Source organism: Dromiciops gliroides, chromosome 2 (assembly GCF_019393635.1).
Source record: "Dromiciops gliroides isolate mDroGli1 chromosome 2, mDroGli1.pri, whole genome shotgun sequence".
Classification (NCBI taxonomy): Eukaryota; Metazoa; Chordata; class Mammalia; order Microbiotheria; family Microbiotheriidae; genus Dromiciops; species Dromiciops gliroides.
This window is the reverse complement of record NC_057862.1, coordinates 640,122,741-640,138,843: the sequence shown is the minus strand read 5'-3', so window position 1 is coordinate 640,138,843 and position 16,103 is coordinate 640,122,741. Positions and strand designations below refer to the sequence as shown.

The 16,103-nt window shown below is 48.6% G+C and overlaps 1 protein-coding gene and 1 non-coding gene across 4 annotated transcripts; one reads left to right on the top strand and one right to left on the bottom strand.

Annotated features, from left to right (window-relative positions):
* The first annotated feature begins 591 nt into the window (after window positions 1–591).
* Window positions 592–15,886, top strand: TAF1C (TATA-box binding protein associated factor, RNA polymerase I subunit C). 3 transcript variants are annotated; one of them, XM_043989999.1, is made up of 17 exons: window positions 594–728; window positions 1,244–1,308; window positions 9,134–9,314; window positions 9,811–9,834; window positions 9,973–10,066; window positions 10,411–10,508; window positions 10,604–10,693; window positions 10,998–11,071; window positions 11,459–11,697; window positions 11,910–12,026; window positions 12,205–12,322; window positions 12,417–12,488; window positions 12,676–12,811; window positions 12,899–13,042; window positions 13,201–13,375; window positions 13,466–13,603; window positions 13,753–15,886. In XM_043989999.1, the coding sequence occupies exons 3-17, from the start codon at window positions 9,174–9,176 to the stop codon at window positions 14,763–14,765; spliced, it is 2,673 nt and encodes an 890-aa protein (XP_043845934.1). In that variant the 5' UTR covers window positions 594–728; window positions 1,244–1,308; window positions 9,134–9,173; the 3' UTR covers window positions 14,766–15,886. The 3 variants fall into 3 exon arrangements, with proteins under 3 accessions (XP_043845932.1, XP_043845934.1, XP_043845933.1); XM_043989997.1 differs by lacking the exon at window positions 1,244–1,308 and having other exon boundaries at window positions 592–728; XM_043989998.1 differs by lacking the exon at window positions 1,244–1,308 and having other exon boundaries at window positions 602–724.
* Window positions 8,876–8,994, bottom strand: LOC122744745. Its single transcript, XR_006355093.1, has one exon. It is a non-coding gene; the product is annotated as a 5S ribosomal RNA (ribosomal RNA).
* Window positions 15,887–16,103: the final 217 nt, after the last annotated feature.

The window sequence follows — 16,103 nt, the reverse complement described above, 5'->3', positions numbered from 1 at the left end:
TGGGGGGAGGGGGATCAGAGAGAAGGCTTCAAGTAGAAAGTGTTGCTTGAGTTGCACCTTGTTGGGAGAGGAATTCTGTGAGGCAGAGGTGAGCAGAGAGGGGCTTCCAGGTGTGGGGATCAGCCAGTGAAAAGACACAGAGATGGGAAATGGAGTGTCCTGTAGTGGGCAATGAGAGACGGGTAGTTTGTTTGGATTACAGAGGGTGAGAAGGGGAATGTTCATGGTGTTAATGAGGCAGGAAAGATTGGTTTGGGACCAAACTGCATAGGGTGTTAAAAGCTAAACAAGGGAATTTATAAGTTTATTTTTTATCTTAGAGGCAATGGAGAGACAGTGGAATTTATTGAATAAGGGAACCACACGGTCAGATCTGAAGGCGGGTGAATGTTGCGAGGGCAGTTAAAAAGGGTCCGGGCACTCCTCTCCTCCCAGAGGCTCTGGGTTATTAAGAAGTCTCCGGCTCTCCGCTCTGAGTTTCTACGGACGCCTTGGAATGGCCCCTGCTGGCCACCATCCCACGCAACTGCTAAGGGGGCGGGGCCAACCCTGGGCCGAAGATAATGGTGTCGCCGATTTGGGTGATGAGATTAAGGAGGTCGCTACATTTAGTGAAGCAGCTCTCTCTAGGCAGAGGACTTCCGGTGCACAGGTTTGGAGCTCGGGACCTGTCGGAATCCTGGAAAATCCCTTGGCGGGTGACTCGTCGTCCCGCACCTGCGCAGTGAGTGAGTCGTCAGTTTCCTTGGTTCTGCCGGCTTTCTTCTCTAGGTTCCCACGTGTCTGCCCCAGGCTGGTTTGTGAGCCCGTTTGTGGGTACGGGTGGGACGGACTTTGGGGGATGGAGTCACAACCGTCATTTTACACTTGAAGAAGATGAAGAGGTCTGGGTAATCTTGGCTCGCCTTTCTGCAGGGCGGGAGTCATTAAAGCCCCTATTTACAGACAAGGAAACTGAGGTACAGGGAGGGACTCGGCGGTGGGGACAAAGCTGGGATTCAGGCCCGCCTCTCAACTGCCAAGTCTGAGATTCTTTCCCTAATGGAACGATGCCCTCGACCCGCGTCAGAAAACAGGTTGGACAAGAATTTGAATCCCATATCTGCTCCTGAGGAGATGTGGGATGGTGGGCAAGTCTCCTTCCCGTTGTAGGCTTTGCTTTCCTGAAAACTGTAAGAGGAAGAAGTTGTACTGGACGATCTAACATTCTCCTTCACAACTTGTCCTCTTCCTACCTCTCCAGGATTCTTCCATCTCAGTCCCCTCCGAGTATTCTGCGATCCAGCGACACTGGTGTCCTGGCTGTTGGTAGAGTGTCGCATTCCATCTCCCGACTTCGTCCCCGACTTCTCTCCTTCATCTCTGCCTCCGCAGACCTTCTGCAAGAAGCCTTTCTCAGTTTTCCTTAATCTTAGTTGATTATCTCTAGTTTACTCTGTCCACATCTCCTTGTTTTTTTGTTTGTTTTTTAGTGAGGCAATTGGGGTTAAGTGACTTGCCCAGGGTCACACAGCTAGTAAGTGTTAAGTGTCTGAGGCCAGATTTGAACTCAGGTACTCCTGACTCCAGGGCCGGTGCTCTCATCCACTGCATCACCTAGCTGGTCCTCCTTGTTTTGTTTTGAACAGTTGTTGACTTGTTGTCTCTCCTATTAGACTCTAAGGACCTTGCAAGCAGGAACTTTTTTTTTTTTTGCCTCTCTGGGTAACCTAGTTCTTTCCACTGTGCCTGACACTTAATAAATGCATGCTTAATTTGACTTGATTCCTCAACCCATCTATTTCTGCCTCACTGTCTGTCTCAGTGACTCCCCTGAGGTCTCATAACCAGACCTGGCTCTGGGTAGGCTAGAACCCAAGTTCTATTTAGCCCCATTCTGCCTGGATATGTCAGGTTCTTCCATACTTCAGGCATACTCCAGCCTGATCCATCCCTTTCATTCTTCCTTCTCTCTTCAGGTTTCTCAAAGTTTCTTATTTATTCTCACTTCCTGACTTCTCAGTTCCTCACCATCACTGACTTTCATCATCTCACTTCAGCTACACAGGGATTAGGTCACATATTATTGTCATTCTGTGCTTCCCCCAGATTGGGTCACCCAACCCCACTAACAACCCTCCACCCCACAAAATAGACCATGTTGTTATTCAGTCATTCAACTCTTCATGACCCCAATGGACCAAACTGTCCATGGGGTTTTCTTGGCAAAGATACTGGAGTGGTTGTCATTTCCTTCTCTAGTAGATTAAGGTGAACTTCATTCATTACACAGCCAGTAAATATTTGAGACTGAATTGGAAGTCACCTCTTCCTGAGTCTAGAGGCAGTGCTGTATCCACTGGGCAATCTAGTTGCCTCCTAGGTAAACAGGGTTCAATAACATGCCTGAGGTCACATAGCTAGTAAGTGTCTAAGGGCAGATTTGAACCTGCATCTTTTTAACTCCAGGCCCAGTGCTCTATCCACCAAGCTATCTAGATGCCCCTAAAAGTTCTAGGAATACTATGCTCTAGACATTGGTCTGGAGCCCATGAGAATTGAGATCATCAAATGGGAATGTGTAGAGAGAAAAGGTCAAAGACAGAGCATTGGGGTACACCAAAATTAGTGGTTATTTTATGGGTGATCCTTCAGCAAAAGAGGCTGAGAAGCAATACTCAGAGAAGAGGAAAACCAAAAGGGAAGAGTTTCCAGGAGGAGAAGGTGGTAAACAGTGCCAGAGTCTACAGAAAAGTCAAGAAGACTGAGGACTGAGAAGCATCTGATTTGGCATTTAAGAGATCATTGATAACTCTAGAGAGTTATTTCTGTGAAATGATGAGACCTAGAGCTAGATGGCAAAGACTTAAAAAGTGAGAGAAAGAGAGAGGAGAGGAACCCGAGGCACCAAGAACAGACAGCTTTTGTCCAGGAGTTCAGCTGAGAAGGGGAGGGAGAGGTAGGAGACAGCAGGAATGGAAGGACTTGGAGTTTTTTGTTTTTGTGGGGTTTTTTTGGTGAGGCAGTTGGGGTTAAGTGACTTGTCTAGGATCACACAGCTAGTAAGTGTCAAGTGTCTGAGTCCGGATTTGAACTCGGGTCCTCCTGAATCCAGGGCTGGTACTCTATGTGCCACCTAGCTGCCCCAGGACTTGGAGTTTTTTAAGACTGAGGGAGACTTGGGAGAGTATGTTGGGAACTGGGAAATAGGCAGCAATTGAAGCTTAGACAGAGTGGGTTGATAGTGGGATCACCATGCTGGAGAAGACACAAAGGGATGGGATAAGAGGGACCTGTTGAGGGGTTCACCTTGGCAAGAAGGGCCTCCTCCTCATCCACGACTTGAGTGAGGGAGGATTTAGTGAGAAGGGGAGAAGAGGAAGGCAGCTCTCTGAGATGGCCTCAGTTTTCTCAGCCCCTCGACTGAAAGGGTTTGGAGTGGGGTTGGGGTGAGAAGCTTGAAGGGAGAAGAGAAAGTCTGGAACAGTCACCTGGGGAGTGGGATACAAAATCAATTAGGAAGGATTTAAAAGGATTGTCTTGAAGCATTGGGACAGCTAGGTGGCTCAGTGGATAGAGGGCCAGGCCTGGAGTCAGGAAGACTCATCTTCCTGAGTTCAGACAATTACTAGCCATATGACCCTGGGCAAGTCACTTCACCCTGTTTGCCTCAGTTTCCTAATCTCCAAAAAAAGTTGGAGAAGGAAATGGCAAACCCCTCCAACATCTTTGCCAAGAACCCTTCCCCTTCCTCCTCCCCCCCCTACCCCAATATGGTGTCACAAAGAGCCAGACACAACTCAAATGACTGAACAATAACAAAAACTTGCAGTTGTGAGATTCAAAATTGGATATATGGAGCATTAAACTCCCCCTTTTAACTTTTCCCTTTTATATATATCTCCCAGACCAATAAGAAAAAGGAGCCTCTGAGCTTTAATCTGTGAGGGATTAGTTTTTATTGCTTGGGAATTAATTAGACAACAAAAGGTGATACCAATTAGGGAAATAGGGAAATAGAAATACAGATGAATGGCCTTAGATCTAAACTTAGTCTATTTTCCTTTATTAAACTCACCGAAACAGGGGTGTAGTAGATAGAGCACCTGCCCTGGATTCAGGAGTACCTGAGTTCAAATCCAGCCTCAGACATTTAACACTTACTGGCTGTGTGACCTTGGGCAAGTCACTTAACTCCAATTGCCCCTCTCTCTCTCTCTCTCTCTCTCTCTCTCTCTCTCTCACTCTCACTCACACACACACACACACACACACACACACACACACACACACACACACACACACAAAAACACCTCACCGAATCCCAAACTGCCTGCCTGGCTGCGAACCAGCACACCCAAAGCCAAACACCAACCACATGTTTCCAAACTCCTCTCACCTGTGTGCCACGGTTAATTTTAACAGCCAGAGATGCCAACTTCCGTTCCTGTCCTCACTTTTAAGTTCGTGTCCAGAAGTTCCTTGTGTTCTCGAGTTTTCCTCCCAGGAGGGGAGGTCCTTCAAAAGCTGCTTCAGTAGCATGCGCAATCTCTCAAATGATTCAGCTAAAACTTCCAATATTAATCTGTACCACAAATAATTTTTACCACATTCCCCCCTTTTGTTTCATTTGAAAACAAATGAGTTTGCTCAATGAAACAACCAAAAATAATATCCTATGCTAACTAACAATATGTTAATAACAGTATAGAAAAAGAGTGAGGAAAGTTTTATCCAGAGGGGCAGTCCCTCACTAACCAGTGCTTTGACGTTGGTATTGCAAAGGGAAGGCCTCTGCAGAGAGTATATGTTATAGATGGTGTATATTATAATGAAGGAGAAATCAAAACCAACAAAACAAAACTGTTCATAAAAAGTCTCTGAGTTCTCTTGTCTTCTTGGAGTAGTAAGAAGTCATCAGGAGGATACTGGACTCTGGTCCAGAAAACTGGGCTCTGGACTCTGGACTCTGATCTGGAAAACTGGATTCTCGACTCTGGTCTGGAAAGCTGGATTCTCTTCTTTAACCAAATTGATGGATTTTTTTTTTACTAAACCTTAGCATAGCATTGTCAATGATCAAATTAATACATTCAATTACATTCCCTCCTTTATATAATAGAGGGTTGTGGTAGTTACGCAATCTATAACACTTCTTACCACCATGTATCTGGATCAAAGCCAAATTTAGTATGTGTCCATGACACCAGAAAAATGTTATGGAAAGATTATCATACCATATCTCATGGTTTCGAGACAGCCAGTGATTGTGCTAGGCCACAGGTGATTAGACTGAGTGAGGCAAAAAGAAAACAAGTTCAGTTAAATTAGGTTATTTTAGGAGGGAGAGAGGAAGGAACTGGACTGTGTCTAGCAATTGTACTCTACATAGTCACCATCATAAGCAAACCATGGACTTACTTGTACCCATTTCTCCTCTTGTTGCACATATATTCTCTCCAGGGCCTGCATCAAGCTTACTGTAAGAGTCAGTTATGTCTCTGAAATGATAGGTTTCCTTACTTCATAAATCTCATATTAATTTCACCAAAGACAGTATAATGGTAAAAATGCATGTTATGCTACATAACTGAGGATATACTAGTAATATATACAATAATTCCAAACCATACCCAGAGTATAATGACATATAAATGATAAATGAATGTTAATAGCTGATTATATTAGATATTATTACACAATCTTCTTTTTAGCAAGTAAACCACATCATCTTATACATGAATTCTCTAGTATAACAGTAACAGATACTTAAAGTGGTGATCAATTTATTAAAAGGAAATAAGGCTTCAATCAGCAAGATTCAGTATTCAATATGTTCATTGATAGATAAGCAATAGGGTTCAATAATCCTCTTTTTTCGTTAAAAACAGAATCCCATAAAAGAAAAAAAACTCATTAAAACTCATGGTTCTCTCAAAAAGAAAGGAAAAAAAAGAATTCTGGTAGCTTCTGAGGTCCAATGGCCCCACCCACAGCATATACTTAAAATGTCTTTGAAAAGTCACTTAGTTTACAAAATTGAGTTTGAAAAAAAAAAAGGAAGCAAAAGAAACAAAAGTCAAAAAACAAAGCAAAAACAAAAAGCAAAAGATTTTCTAAGCACTCTTTTGTACTCTTAAAGAACTTGAAGGTGTGGTGAATTCCAGGCCTTTTCAGTGCCTTTCAAAAGCCAAAACAAAAAAAGACAGGATTAAAGGAGGGGAAAGGGTGGGGGAGATTGAGGTGGGCCAGAAAACCAGGCCATGTGCTTCAGTGGTTTGCCTGTAGAAGGAAATGCTTGTTAAATTTAAGGTATTTAAGCTGCTAGAATTTGGGGTATGCCGCATTGTATTAACTGGTTCCCCAATTCTCTGCATGCCAAAATGGCAGGGGTTTCCGAATCGTCATTGATTTTTCTAATGCTGTCATAATGTTTTCTATGGTAGAAAATGTGGAGTTCTCTAGCATCAGCTTTGTCTGTGACACTGATTTTCAATAGGGGCTGATACAATTGATGAACTATCACATTCAGCTGGTGATGTCTAGCAAACGCTACAATCATTTCGTTTCTTCCCCACCTATCCGGTTGTCTTAAGTCCTCAACATATTTTTCAAAAGAAGAGTCATTTATTCTAAAAGACTCAAACTCAGTTCTATGGTTAATCATATAAGAAGTAGATTCTTGTCTGTGTCTGAGATGATTCCTACTGTGACCTTGTAGCTGATCTGCTAATGCCCTAAAGAGGCAATTTCCATCTCCCAATACTTTACTAAGACTGAGTCCCAAAGCATGTAACTGATCAGTGGGACTATCAAATGGGAACTGCCTGCTGCCCCTGGGCTCTGTTCGGGTTCTATTCTCTTTAACAGTTGCTGTTAGAGTTTTTTGCTCTTCAGTGTCTACTTGAGTTTTATCTGAAATCTCTTTACCTATGAATGGTGCAGGCTTTACATGAGAACAATGAATCCAAGAGTCTTTTTCACCAATTTTAATGGCAGTAGGAGTTGTCAATAATACCTGAAAAGGTCCCTCCTAAGCGGGCTGGGTTCCACTGGTTCGCTGAAAATTCCTTATATATATTTTATCTCCTGGATTTAAATTGTGCAAGGAAAAATCTAATGGGCCAGCTCGTACAGCAACTCTTGCCTTATGGAGTTCACATAGCCTAGTTTGTAATTCTGTATATAGGAGGCAACAGAAGTATCACCTCCCACCAGTGATGTATAAACTGGGGAAAAAGTTTTAGCTTGGATGACCAAAAAGCATTTCATAAGGAGATGTATGAAGTTCTCCTCTTGGTCTACTGCGTAGATAGAATAATGCCAATGGTAGAACATCAGGCCATTTCAAATGGGTTTCATTACATAATTTGCCAATCATACTCTTAAACTCATTATTCATATGTTCAACCTGGCCTGAACTTTGTGAGTGGTAAGGCGTGTGGAATTTTGGAGTTACTCCCAAGAAAGAGTAGATTTGGGATAAAACCGAATCAGTAAAATGTGTGCCTTTGTGAGAATCAGTGCAGGCTGGTGGGCCAAATCGAGGAACTATCTTTTTAAGAAGAGTCTTGGCAACAAAGGCAGCTGTGGCTTGGGGGCTGGGAAATGCCTCCACCCACGAGTGAGCTGATCAACCATAACAAGGCAATGTCCTGCTTTTGGCATTGTAATATAGTCAATTTGCAAGTGCTCAAAGGGTGTATATGCTAGAGGATGTCCTCCATAAGCTTTGGCCTTGAAAGCATGCTGATTATAGGATTGACATGTGGAGCAGCCCGAGCAGATTCGAGATGCTGTGTTAGTCACACCTGGTGCTATCCAGGTTCTCTTAATAGAATCCACAATGCCTTGGAATGTGGTAAAAATTATTTGTGGTAAAGATTAATATCAGAAGTTTTAGCTGACTCATTTGAGAGATTGCGCATGCTACTGAAGCAGCTTTTGAAGGACCTCCCCTCCTGGGAGGAAAACTCGAGAACACAAGGAACTTCCGGACAGGGACTTAAAAGTGAGGACGGGAACGGAAGTTGGCATCTCTGGCTGTTAAATGTAGCCGTGGCAGGTGAGAGGAGTTTGGAAACACGTGGTTGCTGTTCGGCTTTGGGTGTGCTGGTTTGCAGCCTGGCGGGCAGTTTGGGATTCTGTGAGTTTTATAAAGGAAAATAGACTAAGTTTAGATCTAAGGCCATTCATCTGTATTCCTACTTCCCCATTTCCCTAATTGGTGTCACCTTTTGTTAATTCCCAAGCAATAAAAACGAATCCCTCACTGATTAAAGCTCAGAGGCTCCTTTTTCTTATTGGTCTGGGAGATATATATATATATAAGGGAAAAGTTAAAAGGGGGAGTTTAATGCTCCATATATCCAATTTTGAATCTCACACAGTATTGAAGGCCTATTGTAGACCCAGTGTGCAGAATTTTGTAACCACTTCCTGCTCTATTCAGCAGTAGGACTAGGAGGGAAGGAGGCAGATGGAAGGGGCAATCCAGGCTCAGAGTTGATCCCCCCCCCCCCCCCAAGTAGATCATGACTTACCCCTTGGATTGCACATAGATAGATAACACTTTGCATCTCTTAATGCACTTATTCAATACTGTGCATTTTAGTTACCTTGTGCCTTATCCTAGACTGAGTTTCATGAAGGCAGCAACCAGATCTTATTCAAATTGTTTCTCCCTCAAAGAATAGCAGGTGCATTGCCTATGTTAGGTGCATAATAGATGTCTGCTGGCTGGCTGGCTGGATGGATGAATGAATGAATGAATGAATGATCCGTGTGTTTCAAAGAAGCAAAAATCTGCTCATGAGCCTTGCAGATGGACTCCTTTGACTGAGAATATTGCTGAGGACAGATTTGGCTCTGAATTCCTTTTTTAATTTTTTTTTTAAGCCTACAGCACCCAGTATTCCCAGGCAGTCTCCCATCCAAGTACTAACCAGGCCTGACCCTGCTTAGCTTCCGAGATCAGACGAGATCGGGCGCATCCAGGGTGGTATGGCCGTAGACTGAATTCCTTTTTACTCCTAATAGAGAAACACTCATTGTTGCCCCTTCTCCCGGAGGTTTGTGGCCCCATGAAATCCTTTGTGCTGGGCTCCCCTTGATCAGAGAAAGAAAATGTGTCCTTCTTATCTTTGTTTCACAGAGACTGAGACTGGAAAATTGGGCCCCGGGCCTCCACACAGATGGATTTCCCCAGCGATCTCTTTCCCACGTTCTTTTTGCCTGGTCCCCCTGGCCTGAGTGACTCTCCTGGCTCCTTTCTGTCCTCTGTTTGGAGTGACTATATGCAACTGCTGAAGCCCCCCCAGACCCAGGATCCATCGGTAGGAGCAGCCCCAGGGCCCTTTCTGGGGAACTGTTACCTGGAGAGTTGTTAGTTGGTACCAACAGTGCTATTCACTTCTGCTCAGCTAAAGGGATGTCCGATGTCCTGGGCACCCCCGAGACTTGATTTGGGGGGTTTGTCCTGTCCCTGATTCCATAATGAGAAAGAACAGTATCACCTGTGCTCTCTAAAAGCTCCTTGGGGGTCATAGATCTGGACCTAGGAGAGACCTCTGAGGTCCCCTTATTTTACAAATGAGGAATCTGAGGCTCAGAGAGAGGACGCGATTGGCCCAAAGTCACACAGGCTGTAACTGTCAGAGCTGGGTTTTGAAAGCAGGTCCCCTGACTCCACAACCATTGCTGGCTCCCACCTTCCCTAGAGGGACAAGAAGATTTGACCTAGCTCAGCAGTGGCAAGCGAAGGGCCAGTTAATTTACAGGAACTGAATGGATCCTGGGCCTCTCAATCTACCCCATCCCCTCATTTTACAGATGAGGAAACTGAGGCCCTGGGAGGTAAGAGGACCTGCCTCAGGTCACACAGATTGAAAACATCGAATATGGAATTGGAATCCGGGTGCTCTGACTCCAAAGCCTGAGGTCTCTCCAGCATACCCCATGGGGTGCATGAATGGAGTCTTTCTTCTCTCCCAGGCTAACCCCCAGCGTGAGGCATCATATGTGACAAAGTGGGGAAGATGGAAGCCTGACACTCCTGGGCCCCTGCCTTTCCTGCATCCTGGTGCAGGTGAGGGGGCCCCTTTTGCTGTCCCTGCCCCCACCCTACTTGCTGCTTTCGGACACACTCCCTCAAGCCCTCCCTCCCTGCCACCCCTTTTTTACTGGGGCCTAGCCCGCCCAAAGCTGGCAGGTTCATTCAGCAGCAGCTGCTTGGAGCGCAGGCACTCATCTCAAAGCCTAGCGTCCTCAGACATCCGCATTACCTACCATGGACAAGGACTTGGGATGATTCACCTACAAGGCTCCAGGATTGCCTTTTGGACATTTGCCATCCTTCTTAGGGCTTCCTCCTAAACTCATTCTCAGACTTCCCACCCAACCTTGGGCCCCTTCTCCTTATCTTCCCCTCAGATCCCTGGGACCCTGAGCTGACCTCCCGAGATCTGCTTTTCCGGGGGAGACCGAGGCATCCTCCCAGGGCCAAAGCAACGATAGATGTTGTAGAGCAGGTGAGTGGGCATTGGGTCTTTTGAGGGTTATTCTGGGTTCTAATCTTGGCCCTCGCAGTCTGTGGTCACTATCCTTGTCTCTGTCCCCCTCTCAGCTCAACCACTTCTTGTGGGATCATGGGGACATTGCTTTTGGACCCCTTGGAATGCTGCTGCAGGAGAATTTTAACCTGGGAGAACGTAAGGTAAATTTGACCACTGGACAACTGGTAAAAGTGACCCCCAGGGGCAGCTAGGTGGCACAGTGGATAGAGCACTGGCCCTGGACTCAGGAGAACCTGAGTTCAAATCCAGCCTCAGACATTTGACACTTACTAGCTGTGTGACCTTGGGCAAGTCACTTAAACCCAATTGCCTCACCAAAAAAAACCCCAAAAAACAAAACAAAAAAAGTGACCCCTGGCTGGGGGGAAAATGACCCCCCCCCATGACCTGAGGAGGGATGGCAGATTGGCCAGAGGCAGGAAGTAACTGAAGCTCTCTCTCCAGAAATCACACAAGGCCAGGGCAGTGATGAACGCGGGACGGTTGCTCCAGGACCTCGGTGGATACCAGCCCAAGGGGCAAGTGACCCAAGGGGAAGGGAAAGGAGAGGGGGGACGGTGTCAGTCGAGAAGCAAGGGTTAATCAAAGCTGGGTGGTTTTAGCATTGGGAAGAAGAGAGAACTGGAAGGTGGGACCTGAATTTCACCCAATTATCTCCCAACTTTTCCCCTGGACACCCCCACCCGCCCACGCTAGCTCAGTGGGTACAATGGAAGCCCTGGACTTGGAGTAGAAGGATCTGGGTTCAAGTCCCAATGCTGCCATTTACACGTTGTGTGACCCCAGAGCCTTGGTTACCTCATCTGTAAAATGGAGATATCAATCCTTCCACAACCTATCAGAACAGTGCTGTGTGATCCTTCTGTGTTCTGGTATTGTCTTTAAGAGGCTCTCCCCTCTCCCAGGTGCCCCTGGGCCCACTTGAGTACCCGTCAGCGCCGGTTCTCCCTCCTCGGGGGCACGGTGCTGGGTGAGGAAGTGGAAAGTCTGCTCGGGGGGCTGCTGCACGAGGAGCTGGAGACGCGATGGAAGGAGCTGCTGCTGGATGACGCTTGTACTGGTGGGGCTCTGGCTTGGGTACCTGGGGCCAAAGCCCACACTGGGCAGCTGGTCTACCCTACTGGGCGAGCCCACAACCAGCTGAGTATCCTTCTGCAGGAAGGAGGGGGGAGATTGGCTCATCCTCTCTGGCCAGGGACTGCCCCACAATGTGGGGGCGGGGGGAGCCCTGTGAGGGGCTGACTCTGGGGCTAATGAGCCTCAAGTGAGCTGGCTGGCAGTGGCATGCTGGATCTGGGCTCCATTAAAGAGGCTTAGAGGAGACTGTGACCCTACATGCCTTAGCTTGCTACTCAGACTTCCAGAAGATAAAACTGTCCCCCACCAGGGAGCCCCAGGTCCTTGGGGACCCAACCCACATCTCGCTCCGGGGACCAGTCCGGCAGGTGGTGACCCGCACGGTCCAGGGAGAAGGTGAGACCCATAAACAGTCTTGTTCACTGGCCCCCTTTCATCTCCCACCCCCACCCCTGGCCCCAACCTGCACTGATTCCCAGGATGCTTCCTGATTTGGTTCCTGGTGCCCCTTGCTCCCCTCTCCTAATCAACAGAGAATGGGAGTGTTTTTGGCTCACCTCTGCTCTCTCCTCAGCTCTGGTGGCTGTCCGCTCTGATCATCACTGTGCTGTGTGGCAAGTCGGTTGTCAAGGGCGCCCTGAGCCCCTGCAGGTGCTGGATACACATAAGGGAGCCACAGGGATCAGCCTCAGGTGAGGGGGGGGGGGCCTGGCATGTGGAGAGGCTCAGGCTCCACTGAAAGGAAAGGGGATCCCCCTGCTGACATGACTCACTCCATCCCTATAGCCCCCATCTTCCTGGAGAGCTGGCAGTCTGCACCCGCTCAGGAACTGTCTGCCTGTGGAGCCCAAGAGATGGGTAACGTTTGCCCCAGGGTCAGATCCAACCGACCCCCCAACTCTCCTGGTCTCTCCCCCAGCCCCTTGCTCTAAAGGCTTTCCCGGGCCGGCCTGGGACGCAGCCCCAGTAAGCTTGGACATCTTGCCAGATACTTATCCTCCTGTTGGCCATGAAGAATGAGACGCTTTCTCCTTCTCTCCCCAAGGCTGCAGCAAATCCACAAAGACCCTGAGACCCTTGTCTTCAAGGACCCCTCTTCGTGGCGCTGGGTGGACTTTGCTGCTCACCCCCGGATGTTGACCATCGCTGACCGCACTGGAGTCCACCTAAGAGATGTCCGGGTAGGGGTGGGGGCTGCTAATTTTATGGTATGGGAAGTGGGCTCGGGGTATGGGGACGTGACCTACTGTCTTTGTCTCTGACCCCAGGGTCCCTCAGACTGTGGTGAGCTCCTTTTCTGTGTCGGGGCAGAAGCCTCGTGTCAACGAGGGGAGCGTGTCTTACTGGCCCAGTACTTGGGGACACCAAGTCCTCTCTCCCTAAGCCCCACCCTTCACCTCATCTGTTCACAGGTAAGTGAAATTCCCCCTTTGCAGACGCTCTGGAGACATCTTCCCCTCAGCCCAAAGACTTCTTCTAAACCTGACTTGCCCCCGTTCCTCAAAGTTCCCAGGATGGGTGCGTGCAAAGGGGGTGCTGCCCTCCTCATGTGATTCCTGATCTCCCCCAGTCCTCTCTCTACCTGCTGGACGAGCGTTTGCCTCTTGTGCCGATGCTGAAGTGGAGCCACTCACTCATGTCCCCACCGTTGCTGGCTCAGCTCCTGCCCCCGCCCTGTCCTGGGGCACCTCTTCCCTTGCTGCTTGGAGGCCTTGGGGGCCATCTGCGGATGCTGCATCTCTCAGGTGAAGCCTGGGGCTGAGACTAGCAGGAGCCAAGCGGCCATGCTGGGCTTGGAGCCTCCCGCCTACTCCCCACTCTCTTCTCTCTCCCAGGAGGATCCAGTCATGCCCCTCAGCTAGCGGCTCCACCGCAGTCACTCCCTTCACTGATTGACTCACTCCATGGCTTTCCAGTCCTCGAGCCACACGGTCAGCAGCTGCTGCAGGACCGTCTCAAGGCTCCCCTCACAGGTATGTTGAGGCAAGTGCTGGTGGCTGTGGGAGGGCAAGAGGGAACGGGGCTAAAGATGTCCCCTGCGTGGGCTGTTGAGCAGTTGGCAGTTGGCTGTTCAAATCCAACAGCTCTGGATTTGGGCTCTTCTTCACTGGTCCTTCCCCAGGCTTGGCTGCTGTCGTCCCACCGAGTCACCCTTCTCCCAGCATGCTGCTCTTCCAACTCTCAGCTGCCGGAGATGTTTTTTATCAGCGCCTCTGGCTCCAGCCAGACAGCAGCTCCAAAAATGCTGATTCTCCCCAAAACGGTATCTCTTCCACTGACTGCGCTGATGATCCAGGCTTCAGTTCTCATGATCAGACCTCTGCTACCCCATCCTTGAACACGGCTTCTGACGCCTGTGCCCTTTCCTGGAATGCTCAGGCTGTTGCTTGCTGCCGCCGTTGGCTGAAGACCCTGCTTCAGGTGCCCCCAGCCCTCCCTCCTTGGACACCCCCTACATTCTCCCAACACCATCATCTCCGATGGTCAAGGGAGGAAGAAGACAAAGGGGAGGTCCGAGAGGGCCTGCAGGCTGCCATGACTGAAGGCCGGCTCCTGCAGCAAGAGGACCTGGGCCCACTCCCTCCCTCAGATCCTCCCCCTGCACATGAGCCCTTCGGGCCAGAGGACAAGTTGAGCGAACGTTTGAAAGCATCCTGGGAGGGGAAGGGGGCCGTCTGGTGGGACAGCCAGCAAGGCAGCACCCAGGTGCCTCGGAAGCGGCAGAAGAGGAGGTCTCAGCTCTCTAGTTCTTTCTCCTCCGTCAGAACCAACTCTGACTTCTCGGACATTGCCAGTTCCCCTCACCGTTCCTATGAGACTCCCAGCCCCCTCCACAAGCTGCCTGAAACTTCTCGATCTCTGGAGCTGTCCCAGGAGCTATGGGCCTGGAGCATACCCCGCGAGCGGCGGCAGACACTCCGAGACTATCTGGCGGTCCTCCCTTCTCCAGACTCAGGGGGCTGCTCTACACCCCTGTCCCAGAATCCAAGCAGCCACAGCCTCCCCACTTCTGAGCCAGGGAGACACTCAGTACTGCGCTCCCAGAATCCAAGCACTCAGACCCTGCCCTCCCAACACACTCCTTCCCTTGCAGGTTCACAACCTCGTAAGAAAAAGCCCCGCATGGGCTTCTAAGGACTTCTTTGGATCATAGGGTCCTCAGAAGTATCTGGTCCTCATAGGACTGTAGCTTTAGGCCGGAAGATGAAGAAACTGGGGCCCAAAAAGACTCATACAAGCGTTAATGATCACTAGCCAATGCTTCCTCCTCCATCACCTTGCAACTTTGACAAAGTCTATCCGCGTCTGGCTCTACCCAGCCTCCACCGCTGGGTAGTTGGATCAGTCTTGATGTTGAGGAAAAGTTTTCAATTCATTTGCCTGTAAAAACCCAAATCTGGCCTATTTGCTTTAATAGTCATCCCTCTGGGCAGCTAGGTGATGCAGTGGATAAAAGCTCCTGCCTTGGATTCAGGAAGACCTGAGTTCAAATGTGGCTAAAACACTTCACAATTACTAGCTGTGTGACCCTGGGCAAGTCACTTAACCCTCATTGCCCTGCCCCCCTCCCCCCAAAATATACTAATCCTCTTTAAGTTCATGGGAGATCACTAGAAGTTGCCCTCCCCTTATGCCCTGCTTCTGACACTTCCTCTCCGACCACTGAAACTGGGCTTAATAATTATGCCATTTGGCCTTGGGTATTTATTTTTCACAGCCAGACCCAGATGGGGAAGAGCCCCCCAGGGGACACAGAGATCCACTACAGTTGGCTGTGATATTGGGCATCATTGTGGCCATGATCCAGAGCACAAAAAAAAGGGTGGCCCTTAAACTTGAGCAAAGTCTCACTTTTACCAGGGAAAATATATAAATTAGAAGGGACTCTGAAGGTTGGGCTGGGGAGCATGAATGACGAGCCATCTTGTAGCTGTGGCCTCAGGTTTTCACCTTTGACATCAACTCAATTTCTAAACTCTGGGCCTTTAAAATGATACCCTTTTCTGCTATTGGTTAACTCCCTTCTTCGAAATGACTTGCCGATCCCTTCACCATGACCTACAGGCTGATGAGCACATAAGAGAGGGGTAAGACCCCTCCGGTTCTGACTTTGAGATTTGGGCACCATTCTCCTTATGTGTTGTAACGATTGGAATGACGCCACCTGCTGGAGAGTAACTGTAGGAAAACTCCACCATGAGGAGAAGGCATCTGATGGCAAGCCATGCGGCTTTCCTCGGCGTCAGGAAGTTTGCTCGTGGGTACTGTCAATCAAGGCTACCAGCCAATTAGCTTGGAGATGTGTGTGCATGTGGATGGGTTGTTCCCAGTTTCACAGGAGGCTTGTGGGATGAAGGAGGTGTGGCTCGCTCTTTTATGAGGACTCGTGGAGAGTGGAGCTAAAATGTGTTCTCTCTTTGAAAGATAGATGAATCTATTCTCCTTAATAAATGCTTAAAGGTCTAACATGCT